This window comes from Rhinatrema bivittatum, chromosome 8 (genome assembly GCF_901001135.1).
Source record: "Rhinatrema bivittatum chromosome 8, aRhiBiv1.1, whole genome shotgun sequence".
Lineage (NCBI taxonomy): Eukaryota > Metazoa > Chordata > Amphibia > Gymnophiona > Rhinatrematidae > Rhinatrema > Rhinatrema bivittatum.
The window spans coordinates 185509401-185535917 of record NC_042622.1 but is presented as its reverse complement, the minus strand read 5'-3'; the positions used below and the strand labels follow the sequence as shown (position 1 = coordinate 185535917).

The window sequence follows — 26517 nt, the reverse complement described above, 5'->3', positions numbered from 1 at the left end:
CAGAAAAGTTATTTATTCAAGATATACTCAGCTGTAATAATTGACCTTGGGGAGTGTGGGGGAGGGGGTGTGATTAATCTTCAATTGCTGCCTTACCTGCCCGGGGTGCTAATTATGGTCCCTTCAACAGAGGCACTTCATGAAGTGTACCAGCGATAACCCTGTCTTTGAAGGAATTGACTGTGAGATCTTTGAGAGTCGATACCCAACCACTATGGCTCTCTCAGTGCTGGTGACCATTGAGATGTGCAACGCCCTCAACAGGTAAGTGTGATCATCTCGGAAGCAGGATGTTATGGTAATGCTGCATTTTCTAAGAGTTTTTTGGGGAGCATAAAATGCTATTACCATTGCCTTGTTTGTTGCTAAATCCGTGTGTATGCTGTAGGTGGCAGTTTCATTTCAGAATTCAGAAGCTGCATTGCTAATATCAGGTAGCATTTAGGAGGTGGATAAATTCCGAAGGCCAGAGGTGTCCAAGGTTTGTCAGAGCCCGTGATGTCGATTGCATGAAGGCTACGCAAACTTCATTGCTTAATATAAATTAGGCACTTAGCTCTAGGTTTTTCCCCAGAGCTTACGGATATGAAGAGGGGGTTCCTTTCATAATTATTATATTTTTCATTCGCCCAGCAGCTTCTTTTCAACTTCTAGCTTAACTGGAGCCTGCTGTAACTGGGCTGTGGCACCATGAGACGTCACTTTGCAGCTATGCTGGGCTTTTCACCATTTTTATTCCCACTTCCCTTCCTTCCACATCTAGTTCAGCCTTTCCAGCAGCTGTCATCCAGGTGAGAAGCATAGATGGCGTTTCCCACCAGAACTCTGTACATTTGCACTCTTGATCCAGGATGGAGATGTTTTCCCCCCCTGGGGGCTGTGAACGTTGCCTTCTGCAACAACCCAGTCCTGGCTGGCCCAAAAAGCAGAAGCCAGATCTGGGAACCAACCCGGTTCTCTCGCATGACAATGCATAATGCTGCCTTTGGTTTTGTTTTAATGAACTCTTGTCTGTCCTTTCTTTCATTCCACATTTAAAATAAGCAGCACTAATAAAGTAAAAGCTTCACGGCAGCCAGCACAGCAACTACAGTAACTTTGCCTCCACTGGTGGATCATGGGTTCATGGCAAGTACAGACAGATCCTTTAAAAGATTGACAAGCCCTCAAGTAGCAACCCCAACTAGATTCCCCAAACTATCAACCTGCCTGTTTTCTTGGTGCTCTAGATTTCATTTAGTGTTTCAGATGACATTACCATGCTGCATGGGCCTACCAGGCCCCAATCCACGCATGCCGACATTCCAAACATGGTCGCTCCCCAGGATTCGGAGGAACTGAAGGGGAAGAAAGGACATCACAAAGGATTGAAAAACAACTTTGCAGCAAAATATTGAACAGAAAGCACAGATTGCTTTGTGCACTTTGAAAATACTGCCTAGGGAGACAGGGGACCTTTTCCCTCAAACTGGATAGACGAGTGAGGTGTGGTATTGGGATGTAGGTGATATCGGTGATAATTTAATGTACAGTATAAGGATGTGCTGGCCCAGCTTGATCTGTTAGGATGGCGGTGATACTCTACTGCCTATACATTTTAGTACTGATTGTGAGTACGCTTCAGTAATACTTAACTCAAGTCCGGAAGATCCAATGTGCACCTTGTAGTGGGGATCACCATTTAGGGCCAGACACAAAATAAGAAAAAAACTTTTAGTGGATGTAGTGCGGACTGACTTCTAGCTGCTAATTTGTATATTGACCTCCTTAGTGCTTTAGCCACGGCAAAGAGCACTGCATTGAGAAGGCAATCAATCAGACAGCAAGCGCAGAGATGAGTGATAAAGTCAACAAGAGGCTGTGTCAGAGCTTCACGTGTACCAGGAGAAGAATGTCAACCTATGACCTTTCTGATCGCCATGGGTCAGACTTATTAACAAAAAGTGAAATGTGTGAATGCCTAAGCACCATAGCAAGAGAGAATGGGGAGGAAGTGTCAAGGGGGGGTCATAATGCTGCATATTTAAACTTTTATGCTAGATATGATATTCTCCTAGGACAAGCAGGATGGTAGTCCTCGCACATAGGTGACATTATCAGATGGAGCCCAGCACGGAAAACTTCTGTCAAAGTGTCTAGAACTTTGACTAGGCACACTGAGCATGCCTCTGTCCAAGTGGGGTCCCCCTTCAGTCTCTTCTTTTCCGCAGAGCTGTTTGCCTCGCGGGTTTTTGGAGCTCTGCTCTTTAATGTCTTTCTCGGTACTTTTCTCAGTACTTTTCTGTACTGGGTCCCCCTTCCCCCATCAGTGCTTCAGGGCAGTGTGGAAAGTTATTTTTTGTACCTTCTTTGCGGTCGATTCCCAACTGTACTGTTCTCAGTATCCACCGGTCATCAGCTGCTTGCCGGCTCTTTTTCATGGCGTCATCAGGTTTACGCCAATGCTCCCAGTGTCCGTGGATCATGTCTTATCACAGATCTACATGACGTTTGCATCCTCTACCTGGGGGTGTCACACGACATCTGGGGGTGTCGTCTTTGCAACCAAATGACTCCCAAGGGTCGTCAGGCTCAACTTGATAAAATGGAAAAACTGTTTGGGTCCACAAAATCTGACCCTTCGAGTCCAGCATTGTGCACCTCTACTCCCAAGGATCATGGGGAAACGATGGAGCTGCCTCCCTCGGTGCCCACTCCCCTTATGGCTCCCTCACATGAGCGCGAGGCCGGAGATAGGCCTTCTTCAGCGTCGATCGTGTTCCAGGACCTTAGGATCATCTCCATCCTCTGTGCCGGGGAAAGACCAGGCTGAGTACTGTGGGAAACCTTGGAAGCATCTGCACCGGTCACCATCATCACTTGGTGCCGTGCTTGTGGCAGCACCAGGATCCTTCGTGCTGCCCCAAAGCGACCCTGTGGAGAGGAAGCATCAACCTCCATCGGACCTGAGAGTCCTGGGCATACTCCACAGGGTTCTGGGGAGGCGCCGGTAACACTTTGTCCTGCTCCTCCTCTCTTTCTTCGCTTTGGCGGATTTCCAAGAGGATTTGGTCCACAGAGTGCAACAGGTGGTGCTCAGAGCCCTTCAGGGCATCGAGCTGCCAGTGCCCCCAACATCTAAGCCTGCCCCTGCAATGCTAGTGCTGCTGCTAGAGCGACTCGACGTCCTCTTGGGTGTCCTGCCCACCTAGCTGCCTCTGGCGCTCAAGGGGTCTCTTGATGCCCCAAAGGCTGCTGAATTGTCCTCCATCCAAAGTCATCCCCATTATGGGTTTCTCGGAGGAGGACGATGCCTCCCATCCGGGGGCACGTCTGTGCTGGTACCACACACACTCTTGCCTGGTCCAGTTCCTGGTCCCTTGGGGCCCTCTGTGCTGATGGTACCTTTGGCTCCAAAGCTGGGGGTCTCAGGCAGGGACCCTCCTTGGGGAGACCCAGGGGACTTCAGTGAGGAGGAAGCCCAGTATGATCCAAGGGAGGGATGATACCTTGGGAGTCTTCTTCGCAAGACTCTGGAGACATCCTCTCAGATTCATCTCCTCCGAATGAGAGGCGTAGATCCCCACTGGAGGATCTTACTTTTGTGGGCTTTGTGTGGGCTATGGCGGAGTCTGACCCCCTTCCATCTTCTGGCAGAGGAGGACACCCACCACAAGATGCTGGAGGTTCTCCAGTTCATAGATGCCCCAAAGGAGGTGCTCGTTATCCCCATCCATGATATTTTCAAGGAATTGCTCCTCAAGATGTGGGAGCACCCGGTCTCCATACCACCGGTGGACAGTAAGACAGACGCGCTCTACCTTGTCCAGCCGGCCTTAGGTTTTGAGAGGCGCCAGCTCCCACACCAGTCAGTGGTGGTGGAATCTGCCCTCAAAAAAGCTAAACGCTCCCGTACCCATGCTTTGGCACTTCCAGGGAGGGAACTCCAGGCTGCAGATGCCCTGGGTAGGAAGGTGTATCAAGGCGCAATGTTGATCGCTTGCATCACCTCCGACCAGATTTATATGACCCAGTACATTCTCAGCCTCTGGAAGCAGGTCCAGGAGGTATCCGAATGCCTTCCCCAGCAGCAGCAGGAAGCCCTCCTGGCCGTTGCCCAGCAGGGTCTCAAGTGCGGCAAACAAGAGGTACATTCCACTTATGATGTTTTCTAGACTGCAGCTGGGGTAGTGGCGGTGGGCATTGGGGAATATAGGCTGGCATGGCTCTGAGCATCGGACCTCCGACCAGAGGTCCCAGACAAGCTCGCTGACCTGCCCTATACTGGGGAGAACTTGTTTGCGGACAAGGTGCAGGATGCTGTGGCTCAGTTGAAGGACCACCATGAGACCCTCTCTGCCAGCACTTCGGACCCTCATTCTTCTTCCCGGAAGTCCTCATGTCAGGGCAGAAGGAGGTCATTTCATCGCCAGAGGAAATATTATCCTCTGGCCCCGCATACTTGTGTGCCGCGAGTGAATTCAAGGGGACGTTCTCGACATCAGCGGACTCCCAGACCTTAGCCGGCTCCCCAGCAAATACCTGCCAAGGGGTTTTGATTTTTCCCAAGGGAACATAAGCCCGGTACCTGTACCCTTGGCCTTGATGCCCCAGGTCTGAGGTCAGCTACAGTCCTTCCAGGACCAATGGCCACAGATCACCTCAGACCAGTGGATCCTGTCCATCATCCGTTGAGGGTATTGTTTAAATTTCCTGAGTGTCCCGGCGGACTCTCCCCCCTGTTTGTGGTGGGGCCAGGCCCCACATCAGGAAGTTCTTTGGACAGAGCTCTCCACTCTGTTAATGGCGGGAGCATTAGAACCCATTCCGCAAGGTCAACAAGGATGGGGATTCTAGTCCAAATATTTCCTGATTCCAAAGAAAACAGGGGAGTTATGCCCCAACTTAGACCTGAGGGCCTTGAACAAATATCTACGAAGAGAAAAGTTCAAGATGGTCTCGCTGGGCACCCCGATTCCCCTCTTGCAAAGAGGGGACTGGCTTTGCTCCCTTGACCTAAAGTACGCCTATGCCCATGCAGGGGTCGGGAACCTTTTTGGCTGAGAGAGCCATGAATGCCACATATTTTAAAATGTAATTCTGTGAGAGCCATACTAACTACAACCCCCCACCCTCCTGAGTCCCCCAAGACCTACCAAATTAATTTACTACAACACCCTTCTCTCCTGATGCCCCCAAGACCTGCCAAATTAATTTACTACAACCCCCCATCCTCCTAACCCCCCCCCCAAGACCTTCCAAAAGTCCCTGGTGATCCAGCGGGGGTCCAGGGCTCGCAGACAAATCTTTAATAAAAAAGTAAAAATCTAACAAAAACCCCCACCCTCCTGATGCCCCCCAAGACCTCCAAAATTAATTTACTACAACCCCCACCCTCCTGACCCCCCCAAGACCTGCCAAAAGTCCCTGGTGGTCCAGCGGGGGTCCGGAAGCGATCTCCTGGACTTGGGCTGTCGGCTGCCAGTAGTCAAAATGGTGCCGACGGCCCTTTGCCCTCACTATGTCACTGGGGTTGACCAATGGTGGCGGTAGCCCCTGTGACATAGTAAGGGCAAAGGGCCTTCGACGCCATTTTGATTACTGGCAGCCGACGGCCCTTTGCCCTTACTATGTCACAGGGGCTACCGCCGCCATTGGTCAACCCCAGTGACATAGTGAGGGCAAAGGGCCGTCGGCGCCATTTTGACTACTGGCAGCCGACAGCCCAAGTCCAGGAGATCGCTCCTGGCCCCCCGCTGGACCACCAGGGACTTTTGGCAGGTCTTGGAGGGGGTCAGGAGGGTGGGGGTTGTAGTAAATTAATTTTGGAGGTCTTGGGGGGCGTCAGGAGGGTGGGGGATTTTGTTAGATTTTTACTTTTTTATTAAAGATTTGTCTGCGAGCCAGATGCAGCCATCAAAAGAGCCATATCTGGCTCCCGAGCCATAGGTTCCTGACCCCTGCCATATAGGGATCTTCCCCCGATCACAGGAAGTACCTACAATTTCTGGTAGGCAACAATCACTTCCAGTACAAGGTGTTGTCATTTGGCCTGGCCCCAGCCCCACGTGTCTTTACCAAATGCTTAGCAGTCGAGGGTGCACACCTTCGTCTCTAGGGGTGCGCATCTTTCCCTACTTGGACGATTGGCTGGTCAAGGTGGCCACACCTGAAGGGACACTTCATTCCCTCCACTTGATCATCCAGGTTTGTCATCAACTACTCGAAGTCCCATCTTGTTCCGTCAACTCAGTTGGACTTCATCGGGGCCCACCTGGATATGACCAAAGCCGGGCTTTCCTTCCTCACGACCGAGCGGTTGCTGTAGTGTCTCTGGCGAGTTTGATCCGCTGCAGCCGATAGATGCCGACCCACCTTATGCTTCGGTTGTTGGGTCTCATGGCTGCCTCAGTCCATGTCACCCCCTTGGTCTGCTTGTATATGCAGAGAACCCAATGGACTCTGCGGTCGCAGTGGTGCCAAGCATCCCAGGACCTCATTGTGTGGGTGTCCTGGTGGGAAATTCTCCCCAACCTGGAAGGGGGGGGGGGCTTTTCCCATTCAGACCCCACTGTGCCAGGTTGTGTTCACTACGAATGCTTCCACCCTGGGCTGGGGGGCGCATGTGGATGACCTTCGCACACAATATCACTGGTCGGCTCAGGAAGCTTTGTGTTCAGATCAACTTCCTGGAACTTCAGGCTATCAGGTAAGTACTCTGGGTGTCCCAGGATCGCCCATCCAATCGAGAGGTCCTGGTCCAGACTGACAACCAGGTAGCGATGTGGTACATCAACAAGCAAGAGGTACCGGATCGCTCCTACTCTGCCAGGAGGCTGTCCATATTTGATCCTAGGCCCAGTCCCAGGGAATTCTGCTTCGGGTGATGTACCTAGTGGGGTCGGAGAATGTGGTGGCAGATTGCGTGAGCCGAGCGTTCCATCCAGACAAGTGGTCCCTGGACCAGGCGGTAGCGAATTGCCTTTTCTGCCTCTATGGGGGAACCGCATATAGATCTCTTCACCTCACCAAACAACATCAAAGTGAGCAATTTCTGCTCCCTTCACTGGGGAACCGATAGGCCAGCCTCAGATGCCTTTGCCCGCCATTGGGGCAAAGGCATCTGAGGCCCCAATGAGGCTTGGTTCCCAGTCCTTCGGTCAGGGAACCAATAAGTCTTGGGACCTCCCCCGACCTGATCACCCAGGATCGGGGCAGGCTGCACCATACCAACTTACTGGCACTTTCTTTGATGGCCTACATGTTGAGAGGTTAGTCCTGCGGTACCTTAATGTCTCTGAGGACGTGTCTCGGGTCCGGGCAGCTTCTCGAAAGCCATCCACCAGGAAGTCATACAATTTAAAGTGGAGGAGGCTCTCCATTTTGTGTGAGAGCCATGGCTTGGATCCATTCTCTTATCCTACTCCCAAGTTGTTAGACTATTTGCTATCTCTTTCTGTTGCTGGTCTGAAAACCAACTCAGTCAGCGTGCAATCCAGTGCTACTGGGGCCTATCACCACGAGGTGGATGGTTCGCTGATTTCCATGCATCCTGTGGTGAGCCAGTTTATGCGGGGTTTGCTTCAGCTGAAACCTCCCCTGTGGCCTCCTGTTGTGACCTGGGATCTTAACATAGTTCTGGCCTGTCTCATGCGAGATCCCTTCAAGCTGCTGCGTTCCTGCGAGTTGACGTATCTGACATGGAAGATTATCTTCTTGATTGCGGTTACTTCAGCATGCAGAGTCAGTGAGCTTCAGGCATTAGTAACATATCCACCTTATGTAAAATTTTTCAATCAGAGGGTAGTGCTTCACACCCACCCTAAGTTCCTACCTAAGGTGATGACTGATTTTCATCTCAACCAGTCAATTGTCCTACCTATCTTTTTTCCCAGGCTGCATTCTCACCTCGGTGAGTGGACTCTACATAGCCTGGACTGCAAAAGAACCTTGGCTTTCTAACTGCAGAGAATAGCAGGCCACAGACAGTCCACGCCACTCTTCGTCTCTTTTGATAAGAATAGATTAGGAGCTGCGGTTACCAAACGCACGTTATCCAACTGGCAGACAGATTGTATTTCCTTCTGCTATGTGCAGGCAGGCCTTCAGCTTGGAGGCCATGTCAAGGTTCATTCAGTCCATGCCATGGCGGCTTCGGTAGCCCATCTGCATGCGGTTCTCATGGCCGACATTTGCAAGGCTGCAATGTGGAATTCCCTCCACACGTTCACGGCCCATTACTGTTTGGATAGAGATGGCCATAGGGACAACAACTTTAATCAAGCTGTCCTGCGGAACCTCTTTCAGTAAGAAACAACCCAACTCTTCCTGCCTAGAGCCCACTTTTTTGGAGCAGGCTTCTCCCTAGGTTTTCCACACCACTGCAGTTGCGTCCTTTAGCACTAGGGTCAGTGTCTGTGGATCTATGTAAGTTTGGGAGCAGCCTACAGCTTGGTATTCACCCATGTGTGAGGACTACCATCCTGCTTGTCCTAGGAGAAAGCAGAGTTGCTTACCTGTAACAGGGTGTTCTCCTAGGACAGCAGAATGTTAGTCATTAGGAAACCAACCCGCGGTGTTGGGTTTCTGCTAGGTTTGTTGTTTTATTTTTTCGTAATTCTATGTTATGAGACTGAAGGGGGACCACCCGTGGATAGTGGCATACTGAGCATGCTCAGTGTGCCTAGTCAAAGTTCTAGAAACTTTGACAGAAGTTTTCTGTGCTGGGCGCCATCTGATGATGTCACCCATGTGTGAAGACTAACATCCTGCTGTCTTAGAACACCTGTTACATGTAAGCAACTCTGCTTTACTCATCAATTACAGTTGCCTGAAATGGTTGAGTTTCGGGGTCAGGATGTGAAGCTCCAAGGGAGTAGACTTAGAAACAATGTCAGGAAGTTTTTTGTTTTTTTTTTATGGAGAGGGTGGAGGATATCTTAAATGTCCTTCCTGAGGAGAAGATGGAAACAAAAATGGTATTGGAATTCAAAAAATGATAGGATAAATACAGATGATCCCTGGAGACAGAGAATCCTCTGGGTAATGTACATGAAGCAGGCCCAGATTTAGGCATGGGCAGCTGCCTCTGGGTCCAAATTTGTAAAGGGGCCCGAGCATTGCCCCCTGCTGCATACCTCTATCCAGGCCTGCTTCCGAACCACTTACCTACAGTGGCTCCGTCCCTATCCCACAGCAACAACAACCTAAAAGATGAAATTTGGCGTGAGGGCTGCAGCTGGCCTCTCATATGTTTCCATAGTAACAGGAAGCCCGTGTGAGAAGGGAGACAGGACCTTGAGCATGAGCAGCCGTCTGCAGCGACATCCCCCCTCCCCTGTATCTCAGGGGGAGGGGGTGGTTTGGGGGTGCCTGCCATCTGCTATTTCACCCCACCGCTGCGTATGGGCGCTGACACTGCAAATCCAGCCCTGACATGAAGTAGTAGTTCAGCCCTATATTGGAGTAAACTGCGCGGAGCAGTGGTTACAGCCCTTCTTTTCCTGTCGTCGTTTGCTATATTACTGTATCCATGCAGTATGAGGCGTGCAAGCATTTAAATAGTCTATTTACAGATTGCACATGCCCCAAGCTGGAAGGAAGCAAGCAAGGGGTGTTTGAACAGGCTTTCGGTGCTGCAGAATGGCTGGAAGTGATTTTTTATTCAGAGCCCTCGCCCTCCAACCACTTTGGTTAGGGTTTATTGGTTTGACTTTTGGGGTTTTTTTTTTTTTTTCTTCAATTTATAAATCATTTTGACTGATAGGTTTTTGTTTTCGTTAATCCTTTTCAGTTTGTCAGAGAACCAGTCGTTGCTGAGGATGCCCCCATGGCTCAACATCTGGCTGTTAGCTGCCATAGTCATGTCCATGGCTCTTCATTTTCTGATTCTTTACGTGAAGCCCATGCCAGTGAGTACATGAGGCCTGCAAGCTTAAATGGATAAAAAAAAAACAAAACAAAAAGCTTGCAAATGAGCTGTCGAGCCCCCCCCCCCCCCCCCCAACACACATTTTGATAATTCTTTGACCACAGAGCTACAGATAAACCTTTAGTCTCCTGTTAAACTTTGTTCCTATTCTGTGGCTGATCCAAACTTCTAAATAAGTACTGAACATTCTGATTAATGTCCATTAGAAATGCAGAATTGTGTGTGCACAGCTTCACTGTATTTACAATAAAACAGCAATGTCATGTCCTTTTTTTTTTTTTTTTAAATCAAGGGACTGTTGCCAGCTCGGCTGCACTTAGCGAAATACTCTGTGTTTTTTTTTTTTAAATAAAATTATTTAAGAAGGAGCTCCCAAAGGTACCTTCTCCCCAGACCGCACCCTCCAGCATATCACTGACCAAAGATCTGCGCTGTCCCCATTTCGTTTGTGCTCTTTGATTCGTTTTGGAGGCTACATTGGCGAGCAAACACGCAGAAGTGCTTCGTGGCATCCCCAGGCTTGCCCCCATAGCCTCTAACTGCTCATGTTGGGCCAGCATTTTGGGTTGCTTTGACGTTGTGACATTTTTTATTGGCATTCAGTTTCCCGATCTGTCGGTCTCTCCTGTTTCCTGCCCTGCAGCTGATCTTCCAGGTGACGCCGCTGAGCTGGCCACAGTGGGTGGTAGTACTGAAGATTTCCTTGCCCGTTATCCTACTTGACGAGGGGCTCAAATACCTCTCTCGTCACCATCTAGACGGTAAGTCTGCTTTCCCAGCCAAGACCCAGAATCCTGGCTTGCACGGTTTGCTCTGCAAACGTTATTTGTTGCTTAATGCTTTCTGGTCAGGAAGTAAGCACTCCTGTGTGTGCATGGGGAGGGGGGGGGGGGGGGCGCGCAGAGGGTCTCATTAAGCAAAAGCAGATGGAATTTTGAAAACTTAGTATCTAAAATTTATATCGAGAAGCACCAAAATAACAGGAAGAAGGCAGGGCCTAACAGATATATTTTTTTGAAACTTTCAGTGGAGGAAGGTTCTAGTACTCCATGTTACATTTCAAGGGACAATTTGCAGCCTCCCTGTGCTGCTTGCAGGCCCCGGAGCCGACTGTCAAATGGGACTCTTCCCGAGGAGCTTCACATTGAAAATCCACAGGAGCTGGTGCTGATGGGGAACCTTTAACCCATGTAGTTTGCAGGCCCACGGATATGGGTTAAAGCCATGACTTTCTTGCACTTACGTTTTTTTTTTGTGCCTGCCTTGGCTCCAGTCCCTAACCCCGCCTTTTGCTCACGGCGTGAGGTATGCGTGCCATCAGCAGTGTGGGCACATTTACCCACAGAGAGCCGAGGTCAAACCTTTTTTAAAGGAGCTTTCCTCACTCTTTTACCTGCATAGAATCCCTTTGAAAATGTCCCGCTTTATATCTGTCCATTTGGTCCTCTTGCCTTTTCTTCAGTGGCAACATTTTGAGCCACTGAGAAATACGGTCTGTTTCTCATTGGCTTAATATTTTTACTTAAATGGAGATGATCTCAGGCTCATAAAAGTGGACTGGGCAGTAGTTGGGGAGGAGACATTTTAGCAAGCAGTGAGCTGTGAACCTGAAGCTCCTGGTTTGGTTTTTCCTACTCTGTGTCTCTGAGCAAGTCCCTTAACCTCTCTGTGCTTAAACCATGCCTTGTAAACTATTTGGGTACAGGTTCCGGGGCACTCCAGTCTCGTGAAAGATTTTAAAGTACTGTGCACTTTCATTAAAGGAGAGGAGCCTAATGGTTAGAGCAGGGGGCTGAGAACCAGGGAAGCCAGGGTTCAAATCCCCCACTGCTGCTCCTTGTGACCTTGGGCAAGTCACTTTACCCTCCATTGCCTCAGGTACAAACCTACTGCCTGATTCACGAAGGCCTTTCTTCCATTCTGTGTCTATGGGACAACATCTTGATGAATCAGGCCCTTAGGTTGTAAGCCCTCTGGGGATAGGGAAATACTAACAGGGTTATCTGAATGTTATCCACTTTGAAGTGTCTGACCAGTCACAAGAAGTGGAATATAAATTTAAAAAAAAATGAAATTGTCCTCAAGAGTTCGGGCAGCAATAATGTCACATGTCCGGGCAGTGTACATTTTATGACAGCTGAACCCTCCAAGAAAGAAATCCCCTTCCCTGTGGCCTCATTTGGAATGTGATGAATTCACTCTTTGTTTTGCAGAAAGTTGGCCAGACTCTTGCTCCCACCTACAGTGTCCCAGGTATTTCTTAGTGGACCTACCAACTCTTCCAGATGATGAATCCTCTTTTTTCCTATTTTTCCCCTGCCAATTTATTTCGTCTCATCCATCTGTTTGCCTCTGCACTGCCTTGTGCTGATGCTCCGTACTGTAAACGTACAAATGTCGCTACTTATGGCTCCTTCAGCTAAAGCGGCCCTCCAGTGGTTTGAAATCACTTTGCAGAAACAAATCGTCATAAGATCCTGGCACAGTGCAGTAAGGACGCACGCCAGCAGCTGCGGGAGTGCAATTTTTCACTCCGTCGTTGATACTTTGCCTCTGCTGAAGGTTTGTCCTTGGTGTGGGTGGGCTTTCCTCTGTCGTGGCTGGATGCCTCATTACTGCAGGTGTACCTCAGGCGTTCCAAATTAGATCTGCTCGGTTTGCCATCTTAAAAATTTGTTTGATGCAGTTGACTGCCAATCTGTGGAACTTGAATATAGCACAGTTTGCATCGTGTCATCTGAAACAGCTCGGAAAAAGAGTTCAGCCCGAGCTTTACCTTCCACTCCTGCTGTGCATTAAGCATTGTAAGAGACGTGATCCCAGCTTGCAGCCTGCGCTGGAAATCTCGAGGTAGGCCTGCTCGGGCAAACCAAATCTGGAGGGCCACTTTAAACCATAACAGCGAAATAAACTCATGTGCTGGAAATTTTTGGTTTTACTTTTGAAGTTTTCAAGCCCCTTTCCTCCGTGTTCTTTCTACTCATTCGTCCTCCCGATTCCGGACACCGTGCAGACGTTTTCAGTGCCCTTGTTTCATTTCTCTCCAGGAATTCTCAGAATAGCAAGCCAAGCTTGGGCTGGAAGGCACCTGCTGAATCCCTGCAGAACTCCACATCAAACCAGGTAAGCTTCTTTGCGTGTGTTTCTCATCTATGTGCATTGCTCTCGGGGGCGGGCATATGCTGCTTCTTGCATGTCTTGTGCCATGCAGTAGTTCAGCGCGTTGGAGACGGGAGTAGCTTCTCAGCCAGATTCTACGGGGACAAGAAAAAGCTCCAAAGGTTTCTGAGCTCAGAGTCGTCAACTTGCCTCTGTGTCACCATGAAATATTAGCATAGTCTTCTGTTTCCTCCCAATCTGAATGTATTTGTTAGGAAAATAATGACTGGACTGCACTGCACTGTATGTGTCTCACAGCTCATGTGCTGTGAAACACATACAGTAGAGTTGAGCTATTTTCATACTAGAGACCAAAGACCCTTTTCCGTGTAAATCTTGGGTTCCTAAGTTATTCAGTCTCGTCCAATGAAATGGAAAGTCCTTCCTGCCAAGTTGGATGGGTTTTTAACCATCTCTGTTCCTTGCCTCTTCTTTTTGCAGGAGACAGGAAAAAGAAATTCATGATGCCCAGGGAGCAACATTTCTAAATAAAGAAACCCCAAATTGTAATTCAAACTGAGATCTTGCATGTTCAACCATCAGGACTTGCATGTGTCCAACTATCAGACCAATGCGGGTGAATTGTTTTAAAAGAAAAAAAATTGTAGATCTATTTGTAGCTTTTATTTTTTTTTTTCCTGTATATAATGGTGCAATACCTGGACAACTAAATTATGGGTTGGGGAATGGAACTGTGTGTAACTGAGTCATTGTAAAATTTTCCTTTCGGACCTGCTGCAAGGAAGCGTGAAAACCCTAAACACATATCTCCAGGAATGCACGGTGTCTTATGAATCGGAAACTGCTGAAATTTGAAGGAAGAGGTTAACGTTTCAGTTGAAAAGGATGTCCGGAAAGATTACCAGAGATCCATTCCGGAGCTGGAACAGGGAGGATGTGGCCCGCCATACAATGACAATGCACATCAGCGATTTTATTAAACAGTACCGGCTCGGTGCTAAGGAAAGGCTGAGATGCACAAGACAGGAGAAAGGGGTTTTAATGAAGGAATATTCAACAGGTTTTAATCCAGTTACCTCCAGCGGGTGGCTACTGAACTTGGATATCCAGTTGCCAAAGTTTGTATTCTGGTAGCTGTGTTGTCTAGGTTTTTTGACTCCGGTAGTTTATTTTGAGATGACTAATGTAGGCCACCCTCTGCAAGTTTGGAAACCCACAGTGCAAGGGTCACTATTGTTGAACAGTTTCTTGGATATGCATTATGTTGCAGAGATTTTTCAGATGGAAGTTGAGAATCGTTTCTCACACTGTTCATATACTTTGCTTATCCTTCCTGCCTTGTGAATTTTTTTTTTTTTTTTAAAGGTTCATCAGCACCTAATGGAGCAATCCTCTTCTCTCTCTCTCTCTCTCCCTCTCTGGTAGAGCACTTGGGTATTCTTCTGTTAAGGTGACAAATTAAATATCTTCCTTTTTCATAGAATTTTAAAAAATGCTGTTTTTAAAGGTGCAGGCGGAAGGACTTCTCACCTAGGTCATTCAAACTTCAACCGCTGTTTTGTTTATAGAAGACACCTGCTTGGAGATGGGAAAATTAGCATTCATAGTGTGTGTGTGGGTGTGTGTGGGTGTAGGTGTAGAACTTTAGGCTGGAAAGCGAAACCTCAGCAAGTGAATATCCCCCACAGAGTGAACACTTTGCATTGCAAATTATTTCTGACGTAAATAACCATTCGTGCGGTTCCCATTGTGTTATCTAAATTTGCCCATTAGCAGGGCCAATTTCTTTATTTGGTTTGAGAGAATGTTTGATCCCCAACCTGTTTGTGTGGTTTCATTTGTTTGTTTCCATGAACTTATTTTAGGGCAAAGAAAACTTCACCATGGGGTGGAAGGAGAAGGTGCTTCACATACAAGGGGTGCATGTCTGTTTCCAAATTGACATTCATGTGGTCCATATTTATTTTAATTCACGTGGGTGCAGGTCAGAGAATGCCCAGCTGCTCTCCTCTTCCCATCTCCAGTCTGAGATCTCAATGATTTTTTTTTTCTTTTCTACATCCATCATGTTCATAAGAGATCCTGCATCGCCAGAGCATAATGTGATTTTCATCTTTTGCTGCACTTAATCGTCTAATAGCTTGTTCTTTATGTAAGTACATCGAAAGATATTTTGCTTTCTCAATGACAGACAGAAGAGGGGATTCTTTGTTTATTTCTGTTGGGCCACACCATGTGTCAAACAAAGAAGACAGCCCCATTCCCTGCATCACCTGAATGAAAATGCTTCATTTTGTGGTGTCAGCGAGACCTTTCAGGGATGTACACTGTCAACATACTACTGAGCTGATTCGTTGTACAGAAGAACCAGTTGCATGAGACGTTACTGTAATTAAGAGATATTTAAGAAATTTAATATGATGCTTTTCTAAAACACCACATGAACATGGCAACAGGAAAATGGTTGACCAAAAATACGCTTCAAGGATTTTTCTTTGGTGGTTTCTTATATATAATGTTGTGTTTCAGTTTTGAGCTGATTTTAGTTTGGATTATTTTTTATGTTTATTTAGAATGATTTCTCTAATGAGGAAAAATAAATGACTTAGATTTTGTTGGGGGTGAGTGACCATTATAATTTTATAGGGTTTTAATAAATGTTTTTAGTTTACACTGTACACAGCAGAAATGCATTATGGGTATTTGCTATCACTGTAGTAATTAACCAAACACTTTGTGGCTCAGAGTGGGTGTGAGGTTCTAGAATGAGGCAAATTAAACAGCCTAATTTCTCACGGACAAAACCGTGTGTTGTGTCTCAGTAATGTCATTTAAATTTGGCAGGTTGATTGCCCATTACAGAAAGGTAATGGTATGCCAGTAAGGAATTTAAACGTAATTTATTTTACATAAGATAGGTGGCATTAATTAAAATAGTTTTGAAGCAGAATAAAATAGCTTGTTGTCATTCAAAGCACCCTTCATTATTTTCTGCTTTTTTTTTTTTTTTTTTTTAAAGGAGCAATGTAGCTTTGAAAGTTTAAACTTCAGAAAATAAGCCTTCCTCTTCCCTGCCCCTGCCCTGGCATTTTCCTCTTGGTGGGTCCATGTGGGTAGATGGGCCATATGATGCTTTACCTATTGAGAAGCATCTCGCATTTTCTGTCTTTAAATTATATAACAATACAATACCTCAAAAGACAAGGTCTTTATATTTGCTCACTGCATATCACACTATTCCCAAAATTTCAATATATAATATTTCTTTATTAATAATTACCTTTCCTCAACATTGTAAATAGCCTTAACAAATAAACTAACAAAGTAGACACTACTTCAATATACATTTTTTAGAAACCCCAACACTCATTCATCCCGATTCAAATCACACAACATTCATACTCGCCCGCATCCTATAAAACTTCAACATATAAGGTAAGTGTTAGATATATTCCACTGAAAAAACAATCCAATCAGTTTCTCAACCATGCTTTAAATCACAGAGCTATTCAGAAAGAGGATTTAGATATACAATCAACAAGGCATCGGGGCTTTGCTGTTATGTAAAATATGAGCATAGTTTTCTGCAGTTTTTAATTCAGTGATATACACCAAGTCCTCTTCAATATGTTGTGCAAACATGATGAGAACAGCTTTCTGAATAGCTCTGTGATTTAAAGCATGGTTTGAGAAACTGATTGGATTGGATTGTTTTTTCAATGGAATATATCTGTAACACTTACCTTATATGTTGAATTTTTATAGGATGCGGGTGAGTATGAATCTTGTGTGATTTGAATCGGGATGAATGAGTGTTGGGGTTTTTAAAAAAAATATACATTGAAGTAGTGTCTACTTTTGTTAGTTTTTGTTAAGGCTATTTACAATGTTGCGGAAAGGTAATTATTGTGAATAGTGTGATATGCAGTGAGCAAATATTAAGACCTTGTCTTTTGAGGTATTGTATTGGTATATAGAGAGACGGGGGTAATCGGTAGTATAGGAAAAGTTTAAATTATATAGACCATCTACTTGCCCTCTTGTAAAATCACATTTGAAATGTGGAAACTGATATTAGTTTTACCCTCTGTGCCTGATCCCTCCAATGAACTCTTTCCCCCCCCCCCCCCCCCCCTTCCCCATCCCATTGATATCGTCATTGTGGTTGGCAGTGAAACCCTGATGTTTGATCCTGGTCATTTTTTTTTTTCTAGTGCTGCCATGTAACCTTTAATTTGGTGCCTTTTATTTCAAGTTAATTTTTTTTCGTCTCCCAGGGTTGCCTTGAGGGGGGCAAGGGTGCAAGATTCTTTCTTCCTGCTTCTAGCATTTTTTGCTGTTTTGGCATGTTCTGCATACTTAAATGTACAGTCCTCTACTCTAGGAACCTTTAGAGCTACTACTACAATTCCTACAATGCACTACTGCATTGTAGGAATTTGTAGTCCTGCCTCTTGCATGCAGACCCAGCACCACGACTAACAAAATGACATGAAGCCAGGGCTGGTCTAAAGAACCTGTGGAAACTGGGTCACTTGCCAACATTAAGCCCATGCAGCCCTTCAAAGATGGCAGGTGCCAAAGTAAACATTACAAAATTACCATTTGCTTTGGAAAAAAATGAATTTGCCAAACAAATTTTGAAGAAGGAAACAGATAGGGGTAGATCTTTAAAAAATACGCGATCGCGTACTTTTGTTCGCGTACCAGGCGCGAACAAAAGTACACTGGATTTTATAAGATACGCGCGTAGCCTATAAAATCCAGGGTCAGCGCACGCAAGGGGGTGCACATTTGTGCAACCTGCGCGCGCCGAGCCCAGCGCGGTCTGCCTGTTCCCTCCGAGGCCGCTCCGATTCCCTCCGAGGCCGATTTCACAGCGGCCTTGGAGGGAACTTTTCTTCGCCCTCCTCCCACCCCCCCGGCCCTATCTAAACTCCCCCCCTACCTTTGCGCGCGTCAGCCGGCAGCCCCGCTCCGTCCTCCGGTCCCGGGGGCTGGTCCAGAGCCCTCGACCACGCCCCCGGGCTGGCGCCACGCCCCTGGGCCCGCCCCCAAAACGCCATGGCATGCCCCCGAAATGCCGCGTCGTTTAGGGAACGCCCCCTCCCGCCCCTTTTCGAAAGCCCCAGGACTTATGCGTTGTGGTTATTTGGTGGCTTCTGCTATGGCAGGGGTCGGGAACCTTTTTGGCTGAGAGAGCCATGAACGCCACATATTTTAAAATGTAATTCCGTGAGAGCCATACAAGACCTACCAAATTAATTTACTACAACCCCCTACTCTCCCGATGCCCCCCAAGACCTGCCAAATTAATTTACTACAACCCCCCACCCTCCTGACCCCCCCAAGACCTGCCAAAAGTCCCTGATGGTCCAGCGGGGGCCCAGGAGCGGTCCGGGAGCGATCTCCTGGACTTGGGCTGTCGGCTGCCAATAGTCAAAATGGCGCCGACGGCCCTTTGCCCTTACTATGTCACTGGGATCGACCAATGGCGGCGGTAGCCCCTGTGACATAGTAAGAGCAAAGGGCCGTTGGCTGCCAGTAATCAAAATGACGTCGACAGCCCTTTGCCCTTACTATGTCACAGGGGCTACCGCTGCCATTGGTCGACCCCAGTGACATAGTGAAGGCAAAGGGCCGTCGGCGCCATTTTGACTATTGGCAGCCTACAGCCCAAGTCCAGGAGATCGCTCCCGGACCGCTCCTGGACCCCCGCTGGACCACCAGGGACTTTTGGCAGGTCTTGGGGGGGTCAGGAGGGTGGGGGGTTGTAGTAAATTAATTTTGGAGGTCTTGGGGGGCATCAGGAGGGTGGGGGTTTTTATTAGATTTTTACTTTTTTATTAAAGATTTGTCTGCGAGCCAGATGCAGCCATCAAAGGAGCCACATCTGGCTCGCGAGCCATTGGTTCCCGACCCCTGTGCTATGGTGAACTGGGGAAACCCTAGCGAGAGACATCTTTGAGGGCTTGATTTACTGAGGCTTTTCTCCCATGCTGGGGCTTGGCTGAATCAGGCCCTAAATCTAGAGCATGAGTCTAATCTTTACCAAAAAAAGAAAAAAGCCTATCTTGTCCCAGACAAATGACAGAAAAGGGAAACCAAGAGCCGAGTAAGGAAAACAGTACAACCATCTTAGATGAAATTTTGAAGATAACAAAAGTGCAGCTTGGTCATTATGAAGGTTCCTCCATGTTCCTTTCATGTTGGGCAGTTAGATCTGAACTTGGTTTTAGCCACCAAAGTCGAGCTCCAGCATCCCAAGGTTAGATCTTATTCTGTCAACCTGTCGCCAAAACCTCCAGCAAACGTACGTCATTTTATCGAAAGGAGCAAACCAGCCATACTATACCATAGACTGGGTTTCAGAAAGCAAGCCTGCATTCTTGTGCAGTATACAGTGTGGGAGTGCTTTGAATGCCATTTTTCAGATGCCATGATAGGTGTTGTATTACACCCAACACAAATAGTCATAAGTACTTTATGTGAAACGGCTAGTAAGCTTTTGAATGCAATGCTTCCACAATATGTGAGTTCTTTTAGAAGCCTTAGGCCTCAGCATCCAGGAATGGTTAATGGCTGGTGCATGTTCTGTAAGAGGGGGAAAAAAATCAGCACTTTTTTTTTTTTTTGCAAATTTTATCTCAGATTTTGGCATAGTATAACCTTTTTGCTAGGAAAAAAAAAGTATAGCTACAGGTCATTGAACTGGCAGAGTCCACACACTCCCCAGATATGCAAGGGAATCATTCACACTTGCTTTCTTGAAAAAAATATATATTTTTTTTAAAGTTTATGAATTACTTTAAACTATTTAACCAAATTTCACCTAGGAAACAGTTTAAACAGTCCAGCAGGTCAGGAACCAGGATCAGGCAAGAAGAAAACAAAGGCTGAGGATCTCTTCCAGAAATCCAATGTGCCTGCCTTAAACACAAATTGTGTTCTTAAATTTTGACTTTCCTATACATTCCTGGGAGTTTATCAGTGTTTCATTTTGAAACTTAAAATCTGGATGAAAACTTTCCATGATCGATGATTTGTTTTCAGGAAAATACCACAGCTAATAGCAAAATACAAGCATAGGGTGTTTAATTTGTCCGTTTTGGCCCAATAAGCCTAAATGAGTATAAACACAGAACTAGTACTGCTTTTTCATGAAAATGTGATAACAATGAGTATGCCTTAAAAACAAGATAAGAATACAGGAATGGGTGCAAACTTGCGCCTTAACTTAAAGCCAGTATCTATCAGGAACCATATAAAACAGCCTGGCAGTTAATAGCCCTCACTTGATATCCCTGTGCTTTGATGGGCTTGGGCAGCAGAACAAACTCCAGTACTTGTGGTGTTCAGCTTTTGTGCTACAAAGATGTGGGGGTTTTGCGGGGTTTGTTTTTTTTAAGTGTTTATTCACTTGGTTGCACATGTCCATGGTGATAATGCCGATTTTCATGAAATGAGTCCAACTACAGCTTAAGATCTGTTTAGCTGGAGATGCTGCCCTGTTTTGAGGCACCGGTTTGTTAACATCTGGGCTCAACATGTCCAGATCCTGGCATGGTGGACATTTGAGCTAGATAAAATGATAGCTAATACTAATTGGCTACTATGTGTTTCCTGCATCTAAAAGTGCTTTGGCGAAGGCTGCTTTTTATTAATCCTTACTTTAATTGTATGTAAGACAGTGTTTAGTTCAAGACTCGTGTGTTGAGTTGGCAACCACACCATGCTTCATATTCTTTTAAGTGCACTAAAAGAAGGTAGAGGGAAAAAACTGGTGAATTGTTTACATGTGTTAATTATATGGCAGGGAAATTCTGAGATGCAGGTGAGCGCCCTGGTTTAGGTTTCCCTTTGGCTTCAATGTTGTAGCCATGAGGGTTAAAAATCAAGATACCTTTAATTTTTTTCTAGAATTGAAACAAAAGCAGGCATGTATTTTATTATACAAGAAATATTTTTCCAATAAATTGCTCTTTGTGATTCATAAACTCTGTACTCATCTGAATGTAAATAGCCAGGAGGCATTGTGAAGGAGGTCCACTATATCCACAAGCTGTTGGTATGATCCACTTTTGTTTGCACAATATTGAGGCAACTTGTTTTATACCTAATAAAATTACAGAAATAAAAGCAATTGTACTGGACAATTGGTGGGGTGTTGGGTTTTTTGTTTGTTTGTTAGACTTTAACTTTCACCCTCTTCCTTCCGTCCATTCTTTTGTCTGGCTGGTCATTAGGAAAGTGATAGCTTGTTGCCTCTTGGTTTGGTTCCCTATGCACCGCTTGCTGTTTTGATGTTGCATAGATTATTCGAGCTTCGTTGTACTTCAAAAGGAGTCAGGAGTAGATTATCAAACAGTTTGCATGGGTGGCCAAATCTGGTCCTTGAGAGCCACAGAAAGGCCAGGTTCTCAGGCTATCCCCAATGAATATGCATGAGATAGATTTGCATGCACTGCCTCCATTGTATGTAAATCTATCTCATGCATATTCATTGTGGATAGCCTGAAAACCTGGCTTGTTTTGTGGCTCTTGAGGACGCCCCTGGTATAAAGGATATGACTGCTTTTAGCATGTGCACGTTATTCAAATTTCTTTTAAAAATTATTGCTGAACAGGAGTTGTTTGGTATCAACTACTGCACCGATAAACAGCCTGCAAAGCAGCAAAATTTATAGCACCCTGGACATTGCTGTTGAGCTTTGTGTTGCATGCTTAAAACAAAATGGAGCACAAAAAATACATCTCCTGCTAGACAGTAGCTTTCTTGCCTATTGCATCTGACCACGGTCTGCTGCTCTTGTCTTGTATATCCGCCGTAGCCAGCACAAAGTGCACATTCTGCATTCTCCCGCAGGGGCAGAGCTGGCAAAGGCTATTGGTGTTCTGCCTGTCTTCTTACCCTTCAGCGTTCACTCATCTATATTAATTAAATTAGATTCATTAAACAATTTTGAATGAAAATAAGTTGTTAAAACCAAATAGGAAGGGGTAAGCCATCAGCAGAACTGACAAGACACAAGCAAACAGCCACCACAGACAGAAGAATTGAAAAGAATGACAAAAATGCTACTACTGTTGCCTGCAGTTTCCTCCCATGTCCAGCATTGGCTAGACCTGCATTGAACTTGTAAGAGTGTGGCTGCAGAGATTTTGAATACGACAAGTGCAAGTAAACTCTTGTTGGTCAAGATTCATAAGATATTTGTTTGTTTATTTTCAAATATGGCAATTCCACTTTGTTAAACACAGTGGGATAGATTTAAAAAAAAAAAAAAAAGCGCAATCGCGTACTTTTGTTTGCGCAGCAGGCGCAAACAAAAGTACACTGGATTTTATAAGATACGCGCATAGCCGCGCGTATCTTATAAAATCCTGGATCAGCGCGCGCAAGGCTGCCGATTTTGGGCAGCCTGCGCGCGCCGAGCCGCGCAGCCTGCCTCCGTTCCCTCTGAGGCCGCTCCGAAATCGGAGCGGCCTCGGAGGGAACTTTCTTTCGCCCTCCCCTCACCTTCCCCTCCCTTCCCCTACCTAACCCACCCCCCCGGCCCTATCTAAACCCCCCCCCCCCCTTACCTTTGTCCCTAGATTTACGCCTGCGAGAAGCAGACGTAAATCTACGCGTGCCAGCGGACTGCTGGTGCGACGTCCTCTGACCCGGGGGCTGGTCCGGAGGCCTCGACCACGCCCCGGGCCCGCCCCTGAAACGCTGCGTCACTCTGCCCCACCCCCGACACACCCCTTTCAAAAAACCCCTGGACTTACGCGCGTCCCGGGGCTCTGCGCGCGCCGGCGGCCTATGAAAAATAGGCGCGCCGGCGTGCGAGGGCCCTGCTCGCGTAAATCCGGGCGGATTTACGCGAGCAGGGCTTTGAAAATCCGCCCGAGTGTTATGAAGCAAATCCCCCAACATGGGCCCAGTGTTTCGCCAGTCCGGCTGCGTCGGGAGGGATGAAATTTTTAGCAACAAGCAATCTGTAAGACAAAAACAGTATATATAGACCAAAATACAAAAACTGAGACTTAGGCATCATGTAGAATAAAGTCATATATCTAAACACTCTTTAAAAAATGACATACCTGTGTTTCAAGCTGTAAACATTTTTTGACAGGAGCGCACTAAGGTGGCTTTACAGGAGCGTTTTAAACTCTGACAACCATTTAGGCGCGAAACCGCGCACCAATGAGAAGAGCGGATGCGCTGACCAATCACAACACGTCCAGGCTAGATGACGTAAACATACTATCAAATGAAATAACTCCACTCGAGTTCCACATTTAAACCCTTAGGGGTGACAGTGGCCAGAGTATGAATCCATTTCTGCTCTTTTCTGATCAATATTTCAGAAAAATTTCCTCCCCTCAAGGGAGGTGTGACAACATCGATAACAAAGAACTTTAAATCTGACACCGTATGGGACACTTGTGTCCAATGATTAACTAATGGAGCATTTTCCTTACCCTTTTTGATGTTGGACCGGTGTTTTATGATGCGGGTCTTAATCATATGTGATGTTCTCTCCACATAAAGTTTGTGACACGGACAGCTGATTACATATATTACCCCTGACCTCGTGGGCAACATCCACCCCCAACAGACACAGAGTGTTTCTCGGACCACGCAGCAACACCAGGACCCGTGGCAATGAACCATACGGACACTGTATTTAATTTATCATCTCTATTGCTTACAGACACGGATTTAAAAATACTTAAAAAAGGAGTATCGTATGTACCAACAGTACTGCCGAATGACTTTGACATTCAAGTCCATCTGTATCGGTTCTTTAGGACATTGAAAATTAAAGCTTTCTTTATTGATTCCCCTTCAGTCCAAGACCTTTCGCTGGTGTACCCAAAATCCAGATGGATCCTCCCAGGTCCTTTAGGCCCTTCTCTTAATTGTTTTTGAAAAGTTGGTTCGCTCTGAGATTGAAATCTTAAGAAATAATAGAAATTATATATATTATAATCTCTCTAAAGAAGAGATCATAGCTATAAAATCTTTGGCAGATGATTCAAGTATCGTGATAAAACCAGCCGATAAGGTTGGGGGGGATAGTTCTTTTGAATAGTCTAGATTACGAAACAGAGATCAGACGGCAATTAAATGATACTACATTCTACAGCCCTCTACCACAGGACCCAACTTTAGAATTACAGGCAAGGATTAACGATCTGGTACATGAGGCAGCTGATTTGAAATATATTACCCCGCGTGAAGCACAATTTCTAATAGTTGAACATCCAATTATCCCAGTATTCTACACCGTCCCCAAGATTCATAAATCTATACATAACCCTCCCGGTCTCCCAATAGTTTCAGGAATAGGTTCAGTTTTGGAACCGATTTCCAAATTTGTGGATTTTTTTTTAAGCCGTTTGTCCCATTGAGTAAGACTTATGTGAGGGATTCCTCTCATTTGATTTTAACACTGAACGATGGTGTTTCTCAGACGCACTCATGCTTCCTTGTAACGCTAGATATAATATCGCTTTATACCAATATACCTCAGGATGAAGCATTGATGGTAATAGAACAGACCTTAAACTTACGTACAGAACATACACGAGTACCTACACCCTTTTTATTAGAGTTAGCCCGGTTAGCATTGACGCAAAATTACTTTGTTTCAGTCAGAATTTTTTCAACAAATAAAGGGCACTGCGATGAGGGTCCACCATGGCTCAGAGCCTTGCCTGTTTGTATGTGGCTGATTTTGAGGAGCGATTTATTTATACTTCAGATTGGAAACCATTCATACATCTATGGTTAAGATATATTGATGATGTTCTATTAGTTTGGCTTGTCACAGATATACAATTTCTTATGTTTTTGGATTGGTTGAACCTGTATAACACAAATTTACAGTTCAACTTTTATATTCATCCAAAGCAGGTTCCCTTTTTGATTATTTTAATTTCGTTTGAGAATGAAACATTTTTTACATCTATTTACCGGAAGGACACTGATCGAAATACTTCGTTAGCATTTGATAGTTTTCATCCCCATCATCTTAAAAAGAATATTCCCATAGGTCAGTTCCTTAGACTACGGCGTTTGTGTTCTACCAAGACTGAATATGTCAGCCAAGCTAAGCAGATAATGCTCAGGTTTCATGAGAGAGGGTACCCTTTCAAAATCTTAAAAAAGGCTTTTAAATGAGCCTTATATGTCAATAGGGATTTGCTTTTCCTACAACAAGACCGTTGCACGGCTTCCACTGTAAACTGTATTTTGCCCTTTTCTACACTTAGTAGTACAATTTCCAGAATTATACAAAAACATTGGATTTCTCTGGCGCTTGAAGAGCAGCTCCATAGCGCCCTCAAATTCACCTACTGAAGGGGTAAAAATGTTCATGACATGTTAGTACACGCCACTTATTCGAGTAAGAACATTTTGCCCAGCAGGGGATTCCACAAACGTGTGGTCACTGCTTGGTCTGTGCGCATACATGTACAATTACAGACTTCACACATCCGGTTACAAAGAAAATGTATTTACTATATGGGGAATCAGACTGCAATTCATCAGGGGTAATATGTGTAATCAGCTGTCCATGTCACAAACTTTTATGTGGAGAAAACATCATGTATGATTAAGAGCCGCATCATAGAGCACCGGTCCAGCATCAAAAAGGGTAAGGAAAATGCTCCATTAGTTAATCATTGGACACAAGTGTCCCATACGGTGTCAGATTTAAAGTTCTTTGTTATCGATGTTTTCTGAAATATTGATCAGAAAAGAGCAGAAATGGATTCATACTCTGGCCACTGTCACCCCTAAGGGTTTAAATGTGGAACTCGAGTGGAGTTATTTCATTTGATAGTATGTTTACGTCATCTAGCCTGGACGTGTTGTGATTGGTCAGTGCATCCGCTCTTCTCATTGGTGCGCGGTTTCACACCTAAATGGTTGTCAGAGTTTAAAACCCTCCTGTAAAGCCACCTTGTTGTGCTCCTGTCAAAAAATGTTTACAGTTTGAAACACAGGTATGTCGTTTTTTAAAGAGTGTTTAGATATATGACTTTATTCTACATGATGCCTAAGTCCCAGTTTTTGTATTTTGGTCTATATATACTGTTCTTGTCTTACAGATTGCTTGTTGCTAAAAATTTCATCCCTCCCGACGCAGCCGGACTGGCGAAACACTGGGCCCGTGTTGGGGGATTTGCTTCATAACACTGTGTTTAACAAAGTGGAGTTGCCATATTTGAAAATAAACAAACAAATATCTTATGAATCTTGACCAACAAGAGTTTACTTGCACTTATCGTGTTGAGTGCAGCATTAGCTCCAGTAGTGGACATTGCAGAGATTTTGAGCCATCGTTAATACTCCAAAATCCTGGCCCTGACACCATGCTTCTCCCTCGTTTGGAAACGTTGCCGTGAGCAGGAGCGAGGTGGGGGAGCCACACTGACTGGGAATGCACAGTGCTCAGTCACACGAGGTGGTGCAGGGCTGACCGCAT

At 45.8% G+C, this 26517-nt stretch overlaps 1 protein-coding gene and 1 long non-coding RNA gene across 3 annotated transcripts in view; one reads left to right on the top strand and one right to left on the bottom strand.

Annotated features, from left to right (window-relative positions):
* ATP2A3 (ATPase sarcoplasmic/endoplasmic reticulum Ca2+ transporting 3) overlaps positions 1-15829 on the top strand; it is a 154950-nt gene extending 139121 nt beyond the window's left edge. Inside the window, exons 18-23 of one of the 2 annotated variants that reach the window (XM_029612055.1) lie at positions 131-264; positions 9773-9890; positions 10554-10671; positions 12124-12163; positions 12958-13033; positions 13511-15829. In XM_029612055.1, the coding sequence (XP_029467915.1) occupies positions 131-264; positions 9773-9890; positions 10554-10671; positions 12124-12163; positions 12958-13033; positions 13511-13534 (510 nt within the window). In that variant the 3' untranslated portion in view covers positions 13535-15829. The remainder of the gene's footprint in view (positions 1-130; positions 265-9772; positions 9891-10553; positions 10672-12123; positions 12164-12957; positions 13034-13510) is intronic. The other variant, XM_029612054.1, reaches the window with a different exon arrangement.
* LOC115096855 overlaps positions 1-26517 on the bottom strand; it is a 102164-nt gene that overhangs the window by 9415 nt on the left and 66232 nt on the right. The gene's annotated exons all lie outside the window — the stretch shown is intronic.